This window comes from Nannobrachium achirus (genome assembly GCF_963921795.1).
Source record: "Nannobrachium achirus genome assembly, chromosome: 12".
Taxonomy (NCBI): domain Eukaryota; kingdom Metazoa; phylum Chordata; class Actinopteri; order Myctophiformes; family Myctophidae; genus Nannobrachium; species Nannobrachium achirus.
Window position 1 is genome coordinate 55,984,696 of NC_137832.1, and position 18,074 is coordinate 56,002,769.

The following is an 18,074-nucleotide window of genomic DNA, read 5'->3' on the forward strand; positions in this document are numbered from 1 at the left end:
TCAAATCCTGCTATATTTGTGGGTACATTTGGCCCTCACAAGTATAGAAAATCAGTACATATACATGCACACACACACACGAGTCAAACCTCACAAGTGACAGTGACCACACACGTCTCTTAACACATCAGATTTCTGCCCAATGTCTTGTCCTGATCGTCAATGATTTAATAAACACTTTAAAGGAGTAAAATGTTGTTGTTTTTTTCTTTGTGGTTAATTTTTGACTTTTTCTCAAATATGGGGGTAAAATTCTAGGCCTACCCTAGGATACGCATGGTTTCTATGAAGGTAAAAGTTTTTAATTTAAAGGGAAGGACCAACCATTTTCAACATTGTACTACCGGTATGTCATTAATATACCTTTTGAGTTGTTATGTGGCAATAAGAAAAGTGTGTTCTGCGTTGCCTAAAACTGGAGGATTGATTTGGGGTTTGGCTTGCAAAGTACACTGTGATCACGGTGTACTTTGCAAGCAAAACCCCAAAATGGTCAAACAATTCACAATTCATTCCTCTTCTATTATTTCTATTATATCTATTATTTGGCCAATGTTTGACAAGTTTCTATATGGTTTGTTGATTACTTTTTTTTTAATTAAAAAGTTCTAGTCAGGTAAATGGTATACTTGGATTCAGTAATCACAGAAAGGGGTAATCACAGAAAGGGGGTTATAAGCCAAAAGAAAGGTTTGAGGCCACAGACCCTCATTGTACACAAAATAGTTTATCATCATGGGACCCCAGGCTGTGTTCATTTAGCTCGGAGAGTTAAATTAAAGCCCATTGTAAAACTAACTGGCTGTTTGCTGTAACAGTTAAGAAAGCCGCTCCTCAAAGTGGGTGCTGTCACTGCTGTGGCAGTGGTTTTCAAACATGGGGCACCCCTGTAAATGTTTTCATCCACGACACCCCTGAATTACATTATTACTTATACCTTACATTTGTTTCAAATGTGTAAGTATTTCCCCTTAAGATGCAGTACAGTGAAAACTTGAGAGAATATCTGTTTCCATTATAGAAACGATTGAAAATAACTTTTATACTTGGCGTTTAGCCAAGCATCCCTATTCTGGAATTCACCTAAAATAGATGATCTACAAGCTCGTTGTGAGCTTGTAGATCTGCTATTTTTGGTGCAGACACTTGGTGTATATATAGACTGAAAAAGAACACACCAAGTACAGTGCAACTCAGGTCTGTTTTACTAAGTATAAGTGGTTAAACTGAAGTGATATTGATCATTTCCAAATATTATTAAAATATTATTCTGAGGCACCCCTAAACTTGAGTCACGGCACCTTAGGGTGCTAGGGCACTTTGGGTGTGCTGTGAAGCACTTTGATCTGCAACTCTGTATGAAAGGTGCTGTACAAATAATAATAATCATTATTAGTATTATTATTAAATACGGGGAACTGTCACAGGCAATCCCAAACATTTCCAGTGGAGTGGTTGCTATAACATCCCATTTGAAGGCCTCTGACGCCATCTAGTGGCTAACCAAATGTATTATTAGGTCTACATAGATGACAGAACCAACCCTCATTTACAATGGAGAGAGAATGAGAATAAAATACTTAAAAACAACAATTACATTTAAATTAAGAATTAAAATGAAGTTACATAATTATTACCATTGTGTAGTAATAACCGCAAATTACTTAAACAATTAGACTCAAACTAATTGACTAACTAAAGAGAAATGTCCAAGAGATATGGCCAGTGTCAAGCGTACAGCAGTAAGGGTTTAAGGCACAAAACAAACAAAACATATGAACAAATAAACAACACCAACAGCAAAGTGATAATTCCCTTGAATGTCATAACTTGAGTGGTTTCCACACTGGGTCTCGGCCGGGAGTCGGGACTCTGGAGTCTGGACCCCCAGGGGAAGGGGGTCCCCAAATTATTTTGGGCGGTCCTCAGATGATATAGTTTAGGCCTAATGTGCAAAAATCAACCACCAACATACAGGTCCTTCTCAAAAAATTAGAATATTGTGTAAAAGTTCATTTTCTTCTGTAATATAATAGATTTTTTTAAACTTTCATATATTTTAGATTCATTGTGCATGCAGTGAAATATTCAAAAGCTTTTTTTGTTTTAATTTGGATTTTTATGGCATACAGCTCATGAAAATCAAAAACCCATATCTCAAAATATTAGAATATTCCACATGACCACTCAAAAGAAGCATTTATAATACAGAAATGTCAAAGTTCTGAAAGGTTATGTCAATTTATGCACTCAGTACTTGGTATGGAATACTTTTGAACAAATTCCTTCATCAATGGGGCGTGGCATGAAGGTGGTCAGCCTGTGGTACTGCTGAGGTGTTATGGAAGCCCAGGTTTGATTGATTGAGGCCTTAAGTTCATCTGTGTGGTTGAGTCTGGTGTCTCTCATCTTCCTCTTGACAACACAACACAGATTCTCTGTGGGGTTCAGGTCAGGCCAGTTTGCTGGTCAGTTAAGGCTAGTAATACCATGGTCACTACACCAGTTACTAGTAGTTTTGGCTATGTGGGCAGGTGCCAAGTGCTTCTGGATAAAATAAATTATCATCTCAATAAAGCTTTTCAATCTACGGAAGCATTAAGTGCTCTAAAATCCCCGGGTAGATGACTGTCTTGACTCTGAACTTGATAAAACACAATGTGGGCAAAACCAGCATTGCAATGTATTGCAGGTGTTGGTCCACTGTGTTTCATCAAGTTCAGAGTCAAGACATCCATCTACCTGGGGATTATTGAGCACTTTGCGCTTCTGTAGGTTGACAAGCTTTATGGAGATGATGATTTCCTTTAGCCAGAAGCACTTGGCACCTGCCCACAGAGCCAAAACTATAAAAACTGCTGGGTCAAAAACAACTCAACTTGGGTTATTTTTGATCCAACTCACGGGTCAACTAGGGACCGATGCCCAGTTTGGTTATTTTAACGCAAGAAATTTGGTTATGAATGTTGACCCATAATTTGGGTCAAATAAATAACCAAATTATTTGTTTAAAATTACCCAAGATTGTAGTCAATATAACCCAAGTTTTCGGTTGAGTGGGCTAAATGAATACAACCTACATATGCATGGTCTGGAGAATGACAATATTATCTGACATTAACATAATATCAGAAATGTTTCAGGGTTTCTTCTCAGAATCAGATGATTTGTTCAAAGTTTAGTAATAACATAAAAGTGCATAATTAAATATGTATGCAACAATGTTGATAATCCTATAATCAGAATAGTTTAGAGAAGATAAACAAAAATAATCTCAGAATTACCATGAGTTCTTCTCTTTCAGACCAGTTGGGGGAGGGAGCTCAACCCTAAGCTAGCAGCCAAGCACTTTAGGTTAGGGTTTAGGCTCAAATACTGACAAATCAAATTCAGACATATGACAGTCAGCTTGCCGAGATAGACACATGGATATGACATATTTAGCATTTTTAGTTCCCAACAGCTTAGAAAATGTCTCTGGAAACCTAGACAAATGCTTTTCCCAGCATGCTTTGCAAACAGGTTTATGGTGCCTGTCCCCTGATTGGCCCAAAGCTAGACCACTGACCCAAGTATAGGCTATGGGTTACCACTAACCCCAAAAACGGGTCACCCCCAGATAAATATTACCTAACTCGAACAACTCTGGAATTGTGTCAAAATAATATCCCAATAACTCAAGGAAGGGTTGTGGCTCTGAGAAATGACCCCGAAATTTGACCTAACACAAATGACCCATGATTTGGGTCAAGAAATGACCCATGAGTTTTTAGTGTGTACAGTAACTGGTGTAGTGACCATGGTATTACTGGCCTTAACTGACCAGCAAACTGGCCTGACCTGAACCCCACAGAGAATCTGTGTTGTGTTGTCAAGAGGAAGATGAGAGACACCAGACTCAACCACACAGATGAGCTTAAGGCCTCAATCAATCAAACCTGGGCTTCCATAACACCTCAACAGTACCACAGGCTGACCACCTTCATGCCACGCCCCATTGATGAAGACATTTGTTCAAAAGTATTCCATAACAAGTACTGAGTGCATAAATTGACATAACCTTTCAGAACTTTGACATTTCTGTATTATAAATGCTTCTTTTGAGTGGTCATGTGGAATATTCTAATATTTTGAGATATGGATTTTTGATTTTCATGAGCTGTATGCCATAAAAATCCAAAATAAAACAAAAAAAGCCTTTGAATATTTCACTGCATGCACAATGAATCTAAAATATATGAAAGTTTAAAAAAATCTATTATATTACAGAAGAAAATGAACTTTTACACAATATTCTAATTTTTTGAGAAGGACCTGTACAGTGAGTGTATGAGTACCTGCTCTACGTCGTCCTGGTGGGGGCTCCTCACTGGCAGCCAGGTGAGTCGGTAGGATACAACAGCAGTGACAACAGAGATGTGTGCGGGGAGGAATCAGTTGGTAATGGTATAACGACTAAATTGGGCCGAAAAAGGGGTAAAAAAGAATTGGTTAAATCCACTCTGGGACTCAAATTAGAAGAAAATAATGGTTTTTAAGACCTTTTTAATACCAAATTGTCAAATATTTCATAAGGCAAACATTGTGTTGTGAAATAGCCCGTTCTCAACACCTTGCACTGAGGCTCTGAGCTTGTATTTTTTGTTTATAATTATTAGTAGGGCTATAACAGTGTGAAACAAAATGTAATGCTTACAATTTCTAAAGTGGTTCTCAGGGTGGGGGTCCCTAACCTGACTTTCGCCAGATGGTGGCAGCATTGCGTTGCATTGCTTTAACGCAATGCTGTCACCATCTGGCGAAAGTCAGGTTAGGGGGTCCCAGTTAAAATATGATTCTTTTGGGGGGTTGCGGCCTGAAAAGTTGGTAAATCTGGGTCTCAAAGACTTTGAGGCTGTGTATTTTACAGCAGAGTTGAATTTCAAAATATCCTTATTGGAAGTCAAGAGCAGACTTGAGTGTATGGTCAGTTCCATAGAGTTATAATAAGAAGGTCAGTTCTAATCTAGTAAAACAGCCAACCCCTCTCCAGTGGAGGGCAGCCTTGCGCACCTCTCAGTGTACAGCCTGACGGAAACCGAATAGAAGAGAAAGAAGAAGAAAACTGTAATGGCGGCTGTTTTGGTGCTGTGGTTGTTGTCAGTAGCATAATTTGACTGCATTTCTCTATAATAATAACAATACTACAAATAATAATACTAATACAAATAATTGATATTATTATAGACGTGTCGCCTGAAGCTGCTGTTTTACTTGAAGCGGCAGTCTGTTAATTGTCATGTTTTAACTGGAGGTTTGGTTAATTGAATATTGTTGACAATGAGGACGGTGTTGATGGTCGCAGAGAAGCCGTCCTTGGCTCAGTCCATCGCCAAGATCCTCTCCAAAGGTTGGTATTACTATTACACCCCTTCAGCCAAGCTGTGAGCACTGAGCAGTGGTGGAAAAATAACTCACATTTTATATAGTTGGAAGAAACAGACGCCACATGGCTGCCTGCTGTGCTGTCACTTTTCATTGAACGTGGCAATTTGCCACTGGCAAACATGTTATAGGTGCAGAAAGTGACATATATCCTGTTAAGATTTTTTGGAGCTGTGTGAAGCACAGGCTCCCTATACGTGGCTGTGTGGGTCTGTGTGTCTGTCTGTCTGTCTGTGTGTGTGTGTGTGTGTGTGTCTGTATGTAGCCTGAACTTCCTAAACTTCGGCACGCCACTAGTCCCACAGTTTTGCCACCACACACTCGCGCCATATGTCAAATCGACCGGCTTACTCGGGAATCGTGGGCTATTACTTTTCTAAGAGAAAGGTTCTATAGTTTAATTGATATTAATTTATTAGTGAATTAATTTTCCCCATTGACTTATAATGGGAATCGCAAAAACTCACATTCAATTATTTGTCTCTCGCAAACCATAGGGGCTAGAGTTTCAAGACTTGGAGAGGAGGTTCATAATGATTTCAAGGATTAAATAAAAAATAATTGTGTCATTTGGCCGCATGGTGGCGCCATAACACCCCACTTTACGTTTTGGCCTGTAACTCTTGAACCGTAGGTCGGAAAATTAAAAATATTTTTTCCCTGGATTCCTTGGGTCATGACGCATCTCCCCATATAGGCCACGCCCATTTGCGCCATGATAGATTTTCCGCCATCTTGAATTTTCTCCAAAACACACTTTTTGCTCCTTTTCCTACATATTTTCTTCAAATGTCACAAAAATCGGTACACATGATCCACACACACACACACACACACACACACACACACACACACACACACACACACACACACACACACACACACAGCTCCACTTCACACGGGTGTGATTTTTGTATTTATCGCAGTTAAAGTGTAATTAATGTGGGGGGTCACGGCCTGAAAAGATCAACGTCAAACTCACCAACAGGCTGTATGGAAAGCTTGAATTATCCTCTTTCTATCTGCAGTGTTTGTTTAATACAAATCCATAGTAATCATTTTATTAACTGCTTTCTGTCAAGAAATTCTGTGCATGGGATTATGTTGGAGTTTGGAACTTGGAAGCACTCGTGGGAAATCACTCAATGGTCCTGCATACCATCTGTTTCTAAATTGAACACAATGCATTATGCAGGAGGCAGGACGTTGTCTTATAGAAAACGAGCGCTTCTAAACTCACCTGAATGGAATTTCTTGACAGAAAATAGCTCATAACATGTCTACGGTGTGTTTTTATTAAACAAACAGTTTGCAGATAGAAAGAGGACAATTCAAGCTTTCCATACAGCTGCAATGTTGGCGAGTTTGACGTTGTTTAATACAATCAGATAGCAAAAAATAAAAAAAAGTTTGGATGCATTGGCTGCCAATGGGTGGTATTGCAACCCTAGATTAAATATATTAAAAAAGTTGCAATTTGCAGCTATGTTTTCAAAAGAGCTGGGAAGAGGCGAGACATATCACTCACACACCCTTTAACATAGAAACAGATTCAAACGTGAGTTGAAGAAGCACATGCCAGTAACACAATTTAATGCAAAATGTCTTTGTTTACTTAAACCGATGAATTCGTTTTGGTAAACAAAATGATGTCTGACCTGTTTAAAGTGATGCTGGTTTAACAGTGATGGCTATCTTTCCTCGACCCATTCCACAGAAAATGACTTCTCTGCACACGCCAGGAAGCCTTGAATTCATGGACTTTTCAGATTATTTTCTCCAGCATTCCTAAGCCAATAATTTGATAACATGGTGGCTGCTCAGACTGAAAGAGTGTCTCCTATCACACTCTTTCCCAAACAGTGACTGTGGGTCTGGACCCATATGTGGGTCACAGACACATTTTCTTTTTAATGATTTGTTTTTTTTTCTGCCTTTATTTGATAGGGTAGACTGACAGGAAATGGGGAGAGAGATGGGGAATGACGTGGCAAAGGTCATCCGGATCGGGAATCGTACCGGCGACGCCAGCAGGCATCATAGCCTAGTATATGGTACGCGCCTTGACCACCAGGCCAGCGGGCGCCCCTCACAGACACATTTTCATGAGTCCCTTTATTTTCTGTTTCCTACATCATTATTTCAAAACCATTTTAAAACCATTCCCAGAAAAGCAATGTTTTTCGTGAATAAATAACAAATAATCTTTTTTTCCAGTAATTTTATCAAGTAATACAAGAAATTCCATAAAATGTTTAAGAAGTAGTGAAAAATGAAAATAGCCGAGCTACATGTATCACACCATGTTGTGAGCTTGTAAATCTTCTGTTTTCACCAGTTTGGGTCACGGGCAAACGTGTAATTTCTCTTTTGGGCCTCCAGCTAACTTTGGGAACCACGACCTTGTCCTACCACATAGACACATAGCCGGTCATCAAAATCTTGGCTTAGGAATGCAAATAAAAGAAAAACCTCTCCATGAATTCAAGGCTTCATGGGGTGTGTAATTGATAGAAAATAAGTAATCTTTTGGAACAAACTACTCCTTTTTAAGCTGGATATTGGTTCTAAATGTCAGTTTCGATTTAGTTTTTTTTTGGGGGGGTTAATCGTGCCAGGTCCTTGGATTATAGACCCTTAACGTTTTCTCTTGGGAGCTGGCGGTGCGGTCATCAGCTCTGCAGTCTGGAGGTGGCACAGATGCAGGCTATGTTGATGGACTCGAACTCCAGGGAGTAGATGGTCTTGGGGAAGCACTCAGGGTTCTTCTTGAGCACGGGCAGCCGCAGAGAGATGGGCACGCTCTCCAGGCTGGTCATGCTGTCCACCACGCCCCGGCACGAGTGGCTGCTTTGGCACACGGCCTCGTGGATGATCTGAGGCACCCGGTTCAGGTTTACGTTCTCCCTGTGAAGAGATAGGCGATATGGAAAAATACAATATCACAATATTTTTCCAAGCTGTATCACGATACACGATCGTATCACGATCCTTTTTCATGTTGGTTTTTATGGTTCATTTTTCCTACAATACAAGGTAACACAAACTAAAAGAAAAAGGGGTAACAGACCATTTAGATCAGTGGTCCTCAATGTGGGGTTAAGGGACTCTGGGTTCCATTTAGGAGGTCTAAATTGATCCTTACAAGTATGTAACTCTGACAGTATACAAATGAACAAATGAAATGGTTTCATTTGTATACTGAGTTAAGGGGAGACCTTCTAAGGTAAAACATGTTAATAACATGTTAAAAGATAATAACATAAAACACAGTAAAACCCTAAAACAGTAATATTTGTATTAATTGAGTATAAAGGGACCCCAATGCAAACAAGCCTAACAGCTTTCTTGTTATGAGTGAACTTTACTGTCCTGTACCTTTTTCTTATGCAAACTTCTAATCAATCAATCAATCGCCATTGATTCCAGATAATACAATATACAAAACAAACAAGAGACCACAAGGCCAAGGCTCTATTGAAAGCCAAGTGGGTTTTAGAGAGTGAGAGGTTTGCAGTGTGCAGTACTCACTCGTATCTCCAGGTGGCGACACTGCGCTCATTGATGTGGCTGGGCAGGTCCAGCAGCTGGCTGTAGTAGTCCTGGAGGCTGCTGGTGCAGAATGACTGGTCCACGCACTGACTGGACAGTGGGATGGACACGCACTGGCACGCGGCCAACGTGCACAGGACAAAGAGACGCAGGATCTGCGTGAGATGGATCAAAGATAGCAGAGGTGTCAGGGCGAGGGTTATCGTTTTCTTTTGCGATGCTATTTCCTAGCAGAAAATAGTTACAACCTTTTGGAGTGGATCGAGCGCCACTCATCAACGTCACGTATGGTCCTGCTGGCTGTGTTTGAAAACCTGGTCATTTATCACCGGACTAGTTACCACAAGTCCTCAACCATAAGAGTTCCATGTTTTCTGTTATTTCGGTCAGGCTATACAAATGTGGAAAGAAACAAAACATAAAGATTCAAATAATGTCTGATACATTGCAAATCCAGGGGCGCCCTCCTCAGTCCCCACCAAAATGAGTTAAAGGAGAAATCCGGCCTAGAAGGTTTTCTTAGATGGTGTTATTCTCTCCCCAAAAGAGTGGTCTAGGTGTTTTTTCTCTAGTTTTTTTCATAAAGGGTATTCTTGCCCATTCACTTGTCCACAGCTCCAAACAGGAGCTCTCGGTTTCAATTATAATCCTCTTATTTCTATTGCTTATAAATAACATTTTCGGTAGATATGTCGTATTTAATCGGCTCCACACTATAAGATTTTACATGAAAAAAGTTTTTGAGTACCACTGCTCAGATTTGTCTCCTACCTGGAGCTGTTCCATGGTTGAGTTGTGGATGGGGTCTGGTTGCCTTGTGTGTGTGTCTGTGTGCCGCCTCTGTTGGGGTCCTGGAGCTTGATCTGTACCGATGGCTCCCCAGACCCTGTTGTATTTATTGCTTTGGGGGTCTGAGTAGGAGACTCACCGCTGTGGCATGGGGCTATAAGGGGGTGCATCAGATGATGGGCTGTATTGCGTGGCAGGGGTCGGTCATTGGATTTGTGCGTCACAAATGGTCACTTTTCCATTAGCGCTCATCCTTGAGAGTGGCATTTCATTAAGCAATCTGGCGTCATGCATTTGCATTTTTAGCCCCATGTAGCCGATGCAAACCAGCTCGGTGGCCTTGCAGGGTAGAGTGTCCGCCCTGAGAACGGGGAGGCCAGGGGTTCGATCCCCCCGCCCCCCCGGGCTGTGTCATACCGATGACCGGAAGCATTAATACGTAGATGCCACCAGTGGTGGGAAAAAGTACTCTCAAAGTATCAATACTACTGCAATGCAGACATACTCGGTTATAAGTAAAAGTCTGCAATTTAGAATTTACTTGAGTAAAAGTACAAAAGTACCGGTGTCAAGATCTACTCAAAAGTACTTATGCATTATGCAGAATGTCCTTTTTCAAGTTATCAAATGTATGAAATGTATACAAATCTTTTAATAATAGCACATCTACAAGCAAGCTCACAATGTGTCGCATCACGAGCTTGTAGATTGTCTATTTTCAAATGGCGGTAATATATATAGGGCTGAAGTGGTTATAGTATGTTTTGTAATAATAATCTAAATCTACAAGGTAACTAGTAGATACGTTTTCAAATAATTGTAGTGGAGTCACTTAAAAGTAGAAGATGTGCCTCTGAGATGTGGCGGAGTAGAAGTAAAAGCACTGAAAACTGGAAATACTCAGGCAAAGTATGATGACATCATCACAGAGTACTTTGCAATACAAATCCCCAAATCAATCCTCCAGTTCTAGGCAACACAGAAGGGGGGGGGGGGGGGGGGGTGTTCAAAGGTATATTAATGACATAGTTCATTGTTGAAAATGGGTGGTTCTCCCCATTAAGTATAAGGTTGTCAAATATGTCAGTAATATCTTTTTATATTTAGGTTATGTGTCACATCTGCCATGTGCAACTTCAAAGCCTACGAGCCAAACAGAAATGTAATTGTCAACGACAAAAACACAATTAAATCGTTAATCGGAATTATTTGAGTGACAATTAATCGTCCTGTAAAATGTCATATTCACCCTAGTAGCTGTCTACCTGATTAAATGTACTTAGGCTACTTTACACCACTGGTTGCCACATTGCCCACTGGGGCTGTATGTCAACGCCGCCCCCATATTAAAGCAGCTTGCCATAAGTCCACTGCAAGACATACTGTATGCCTGAGTCGTATATAAGGTTTTTAGTGTAGAGTAAAAACGGGAGGGGGCCTAGCATTTAGCCCTGGGGAACTGTGGTATATATGGTTTAGCCAATGCAATCAATGCAAGCCGGGCGGGGACAGATTAACACACTTTAAGGTTAAACTTCTGTACCACTTTGAAGCTCCATGTCTTCTGCATGTTTTACTCTTGCTTGTATCCAGTAGTAGTTTGATAACTGTTGATTTATCAAATCAGTTTCAAATCAATATGGTGATTAGGCCTGTGACGATTCACTTTTTCCCCGATTCGATTCGATTTCGATTCATAGGGTGACGATTCTATTATATCACGATTATTGCGTTTTCCTGCGATTTGCGATTCGAATCACGATTATTGCGATTTTTCCCCCAAAGTTACATCTTTTTTATATTGAAACATTTTAAAACAATTCTAAACAATATAAAACATTAAAATTTGAATCATAATCATAAATCAATGCAGCTAAATAAAGTCAGTCAAACTTTCTGACATTTATTTCAGCCAAAGTGCCAGTGGTACAACATTACAACAACATGTTCCTGGTCAAGATGCCAGAAAACACAGAACACAACAGTCATAAAAAATAAAAGAAAATTGCTTTGCTGCAGGACTACAGCACTGTGCTAGCTTTAGCCATAACATGACATCCTCATGACCTTTTTTTTTTTTTTTTATATAAATAAATAAAATCGGGAAAATCGATTCTGAACTTTGAAAATCGATCAATTGAATCGCCAGCATTAACGTCACGATAGTGAATCGATTTTTTTGCACAGGCCTAATGGTGATTTGTCAAATCAGTATCACAACAATATGTTGATTGCGACCGTAGGTCGCATTTACTACCAAAACCTCCACAGGCTGTCTGTGAGTGAGTGAGTGAGTGAGTCAGTCAGTCCGTCACACTTTTGCCCTGCTCATATCTCCACAACCGTTGCCCCCATCCATGCCAAATTTTGCACACACACTCCTTGACTGCCAAACTACAACCTCCAAGGAGCCCCAGGTCCCTGGGGGACCCCCAGATGTAAAAAAATGACCAAATGTGCTCACACGTCACACGTCACACTTTTTCCCTGCTTATATCTCCGCACCCGTTGACCCGATCCATGCCAGATTTTACACGCACACTCCTTGCCTGCCAAACTACAACCTCCAAGGACCCCCGGAGCCCCAGGGACCCCCAGGTCCCTGGGGGACCCCCAGATGTAAAAAATGACCAAATGTGCAAAAAAGACCAAATGACCACCCCAACGGGGCTGCTCACGGGGAATTCCCGGGGACCACCGACTCCTGGTGCTCCAGAACGGATGCAAAAGTGGTGGCGCCCCCAGTGGAGGACCCCCTGCCACTGCAGCGCACATAAAATGCCGTAACTCGGGCTAGGAGCGTCCGGGAGAGCCGGGGCCGGTACCTATTCGTCCGCCAAGGCAACGCGGAGACCACACCCCTCATTTCTCACATGGCCCTATTCTAGCGCCACCTTCAGGCCGATTTTTAAAACACATTTTTGGACACTGCTCCTACAGTTTTTGCCCTAAAATCACGAATATCACTACACAGCATGTCTACACTCATGTCATCAACATGGATCAGGAAGATTTTGGAAAAACACATTTTTGCCCTATTTGTGGAGATAAGCCACCTACGGTCGCTTATCTCCCGATTAGGGAGTCTTACTGGTTTATCATACTAACATTTCAGACAAATCATGAATTATCTTAATAAAAACAATTATTCAAAATGTTTTCCACGTTCAACTGGGAGGCTTAAGTACAGATGTCCATGGCATTTTGTTAGCTGCCATTAGTCTGGGAGTAAGATGTGTTACTCACACACACACACACATTTGCATTACTATTGTTGTGAAGTTATATACTGTACATTTTAGGATGGCGATTTTGTAATTTCTATTATTTTTAGCAATTTAAATAACCTAAACCCTTTCCAAAAACTCGTCGTATTTGGGTCCCCAGTTCAAATATGATTATTTTGGAGGGGTCCCCAGTTCGAATACGATTATTTTGGAGGGGTCCCCACTCCCCAGTTCAAATATGATTATTGTTGGGGGTCGTGGCCTGAAAAGATTGGGAACCACTGTTTTTCAAGGTGATTTGCCTTTTCAAGCACCATTATGACCAGAAGAAGCTGTAACCTGGCCCTCTGTTGTCTCTGTTGCTCGCCAGGAAGCTGTTCCAGTCGCAAAGGGCTGAACGGAGCGTGCTCAGTGCACGACTACACCGCCACCTTCAATGGCCAAACCGCGCGCTTCAAGATGACGTCCGTCTGCGGGCACGTCCTGAGCCTGGACTTCATTGGTTGGTATCGTCCATAATATCGTCGTTGCCGGGTGAAAACCCTGCATGTCCAAAACCGTTCGTTTTGCATCTGTCATTTTAAAAATGATTTAAACTAGTGAAAACAGCCGATCTACAAGCACACAACGCGTCGTGTGCTTGTAGATCTGCTGTTTTCACTACTTTTGTGCGACCGCCTTGTATGATGAAGCAGGGCTTTACTTTACGAAAGAACATACAAATTTGTGCGTTTCGCGTGCGCAAATGTCGGCTCAAATAATCCACGTATGACTCAAGAGTAGATATGAGCATTTTCGCTCGCATAGCCCCCAGCACTCCTGCTATACTAGCACTAACGTATAAACAGAAAATGGACGGCTGCTGGGAAGCCTCTGCAAGGAATGGACCTGACGTCACTTCTGCTTCATTGTCAGACGAGCCATGCGCTATCGATGGACGAGTGGTGACTAGGGAAGGTTAGACGATCGCCGATTTTCGGATAAAAATCATTTATTTCGTTTTTAATGACCCAGTACGGTAAAAGACGGCGATGCTGAGACTCCTTGCTCAGATGTCCGGTATATTCCGGTTTTAATATTAACTCATACAGTGCCCCGGGCCACAAGTGGCCGCTAGAGTGCCAGAAATCTCTCTATAGACCTTCGCTCTAGCTTCCGTCGACACTGTCCCAAGTGCCTTGGGATTTCACTCCAGCCAATGCTATGTGGGACGAGAGGAGGAAGCTAGCTGACACGTAGCCAAAATGCTAACCCCTTTAGAAGCCCGATCTAAAGCTATTTCAGTCGCAAAAAACTTTCTCTTTGGGTCTGGGAACACAATCCGGAGAAAATCCTGTCTAAAGATGTGATTTATTATTGGAGTGGGCGGCGCGATGCGGCCGTTAGCGCGACTACGGCCCGTGTATGGCCGAGTGTTGGCCCGGACCACGGATGGACGACCGGGGCTTCGTTGAGGCCTCCGATTAAATAATTCATTTTATTAAATATCCCGGACTACTTCGGGATAGGCACCCCGGAATACGTCGCGCCGCCGACAGTATAGATTGAGGTTTTTTTGGGGGGCTCTAAACTTAATTTTAAACCATTTTCAATGGAATAAATCGTCGGACCATCTAGCGTCTCTCGTTGGTAAGCGCTGGACGAGCAAGGACCACCCACGTTGCTCCAAGCAGCTCGGGGTAAGTAAAATAGCAAATAAAAGGCACAAAAGGGTTAAGGGGCTCCCCGTGGCTTGCAAAGTGTTAATGGGTTAAAGAATTATATTGATATCATGATATGAGACTAGATATTGTCTGATTGGTTTGTTTCATATCGTCATATGATATATAAGCGTTGACCTTTCCTGGTTTTAATCACATGCTTTATTTTCTAATGCCAAAGATAGACGATTTGCGCGCTCATAACGCATGCGTTGATCATCTAGATCGGCTATGTTTGAATGTTTGAAAAAAAAGAACATTTATATTATCATTACAATGCTATATTATTATCGTTACAATTTCTATATGGAAGGCATTTGGCCAAACATAATGTGATATTTGATCAAATATCGTAATATGACCAAATACCTCCATGTTGATATGGGCTAAACTTTAGCCCAGTGGTTCTCAACCAGTGGTCCGTGAGTTCCAGGTGGTCCCCAGCTAAATGATGGAGAGTTGGTACAAACAAATGGACCCTTATAGATCTATAAAATGAAACCAAAAGGACATCTGCATTACTTAATTTACAAGAAGTCTACATAATTACAGAACGTAGAAGAATTGTTATTTTGATCAACGTTTGCCTGTTATCTCTCCTATACAGCATGGAATTGTAATTGTGGACAACAACGTATCCAACGATAAAAGCATATTCTACGTTTTGGGTCTGACAGGCTAGATCTCATCAAATGGTGGTCCGTGGCTCAGAGGCCGAATAAATAATGGACCTTGATCTGTAAAGGTTGAACAGCACTGCTTTATCACATGAGGCTCAGCCCTAGATGAAGGCATATTGGTCATTAAGGTGGTCATTGTGTCCCTCCAGGGAAGTACAACAACTGGGACAAGGTGGACCCAGCAGAGCTCTTCAGCCAGGCTCCCACTGAGAAGAAGGAAGCCAATCCCAAACTCAACATGGTTAAGTTCCTCCAGGTACATGTCATTCATTCATTATGTCTAACTGTCTATAGCTAGACATACATGTATATTTCTCTCTTTGCACTCATTGTGTTCGACAGTACAGTTCTAGGACTACGATCATGGTTTTATTTTTAAATATCAATGAATCGACGCTAAACGATTTGAAAGAAAACTCGGGAAACTCGGGCGTGGCGGCGTCAGAGTACGGGAATAACTCGGGGAAACTCGGGAGGGGGCAGCAAATGAGTTAACTCATTGACTGCCCGCAAAACGGCGATTTTTGCATTATATGGCCTAATATTCGATCTGATCGTGCACCATCCGCATACACACCTTGGCCGTGATTACAAAAGACCCCATGTTAGGAAAAATGCGTTATTATGGATATAAATAACTAAACACTGATTCTCTAACAAATACATGGACATTATTTTTGAACACATGGGCAAACCAGCACCTTGACATGAAAACAGAGATTACACACAGATAGACGAATAGACGAAGAGTAGTATATGGAATTAGACCCTCTTCATTGTTCTTCTTAAAAATTGCTAAATACAAGGCGCACATACAGTACTTAGTATCCATACAATCAATTATTTTCATTGCAAAACTATTTGATACAAGCCTATTTGCATATCGATAGATAGATTGGTAGGTTGTTGCAAATTTAAATCGATTTTTCAATTCAGTTACTATATCAGTACACCCCTATTAGTAACCTAGAGATCTAATTGATTAATAGCTCGAATAACTCTGGCCTGGCACGCAAAGACATCAGGAATTCTCAGGCTCAGGCTTGGACAGTAAATGAATTAACCCAATTTATATTATCAATTAAATTGATTAGTTTGATTAACTGTTGCAACCCTAGAGAGTAGCCTTTTGACATGTGTGATGTTGTGTTCTACAGGTTGAAGCTAAAGGATGCGACTATGTGGTTCTGTGGTTGGACTGTGACAAAGAAGGAGAGAACATCTGCTTTGAGGTAAGCCATCTTTTTGTCGTAAACAAATTGCGAATTTACCTTAAGTAGCCGCAAACAACGGAGGGTACCCATAACCTCCAAGTTGCAATTCTAATCTGATTGTATTAAACAATTATAAACTTGTCAAACCTCTACAGACATCTTGGGTTATCCTCTTTGTCTCCGGTAAGGCTTTGTTTCACAGAAATCCACAGTTGTTTTTCATGAGCAACGTTCTGTCACTAAACTGTCACAAAAGAAGAAGTGCTGCTTCTTTTTCCATGTTTCACACCTGTATTACCTTTATACGCCAGGAGTGTGACTGAATTTGTTTTGGAGAGCACTGGTTTTGAATCATTCAACGTCCAGTGTAGAAACCTGTTAATTCAGTGGTTTTGAAACCTTTTCCTGGCAGTGACCACCAGATTTTGCATGTATGTACTGTATGTAGGCATGAATTGATTGAATATTTTATTAGACAAAAATGTCTAGAACAGCACAGGTACAGTCAAAACAAAAAATATGGGGGACCCCACTTTGAGAATCACTGGTTTAAGTAATCCTTTCACTGTCTCTCAGGTCTTAGACGCCATCCAGCCGGTTATGAACAAGCCGTACGGCAATGAGAAAACGGTGTACCGCGCCAAGTTTAGCTCCATCACTGATACGGACATCTGGAAGGCCATGAACTGCCTGGGGGAGCCCAACCGCAACGAGGCTCTGTCAGTGGACGCACGTCAGGAGCTGGACCTGCGCATCGGCTGTGCCTTCACTCGGTAGGTAAAACACTAGGCAGAGCTCCACTGTGCCTTTACTCGGTAGGTAAAACACTAGGCAGAGCTCCACTGTGCCTTTACTTGGTAGGTAAAACACTAGGCAGAGCTCCACTGTGCCTTTACTCGGTAGGTAAAACACTAGGCAGAGCTCCACTGTGTCTTCACTCGGTAGGTGAAACACTAGGCAGAGCTCCACTGTGCCTTTACTCGGTAGGTAAAACACTAGGCAGAGCTCCACTGTGCCTTCACTCGGTAGGTGAAACACTAGGCAGAGCTCCACTGTGCCTTTACTCGGTAGGTAAAACACTAGGCAGAGCTCCACTGTGCCTTCACTCGGTAGGTAAAACACTAGGCAGAGCTCCACTGTGCCTTCACTCGGTAGGTAAAACACTAGGCAGAGCTCCACTGTGCCTTCACTCGGTAGGTGAAACACTAGGCAGAGCTCCACTGTGCCTTTACTCGGTAGGTAAAACACTAGGCAGAGCTCCACTGTGCCTTCACTCGGTAGGTAAAACACTAGGCAGAGCTCCACTGTGCCTTTACTCGGTAGGTAAAACACTAGGCAGAGCTCCACTGTGCCTTTACTCGGTAGGTAAAACACTAGGCAGAGCTCCACTGTGCCTTTACTCGGTAGGTAAAACACTAGGCAGAGCTCCACTGTGCCTTTACTCGGTAGGTAAAACACTAGGCAGAGCTCCACTGTGCCTTCACTCGG

The 18,074-nt window shown here is 41.7% G+C and overlaps 1 protein-coding gene across 2 annotated transcripts in view; it reads left to right on the forward strand.

The window, feature by feature from the left end:
- Positions 1 to 5,124: 5,124 nt before the first annotated feature.
- The window catches only part of top3b (DNA topoisomerase III beta), a 34,486-nt gene continuing 21,536 nt past the window's right edge, over positions 5,125 to 18,074 (forward strand). Inside the window, exons 1-6 of one of the 2 annotated variants that reach the window (XM_080739148.1) lie at positions 5,125 to 5,389; positions 7,372 to 7,478; positions 13,363 to 13,494; positions 15,522 to 15,628; positions 16,530 to 16,604; positions 17,163 to 17,359. In XM_080739148.1, the coding sequence (XP_080595274.1) occupies positions 7,388 to 7,478; positions 13,363 to 13,494; positions 15,522 to 15,628; positions 16,530 to 16,604; positions 17,163 to 17,359 (602 nt within the window). In that variant the 5' untranslated portion in view covers positions 5,125 to 5,389; positions 7,372 to 7,387. The remainder of the gene's footprint in view (positions 5,390 to 7,371; positions 7,479 to 13,362; positions 13,495 to 15,521; positions 15,629 to 16,529; positions 16,605 to 17,162; positions 17,360 to 18,074) is intronic. The other variant, XM_080739149.1, reaches the window with a different exon arrangement.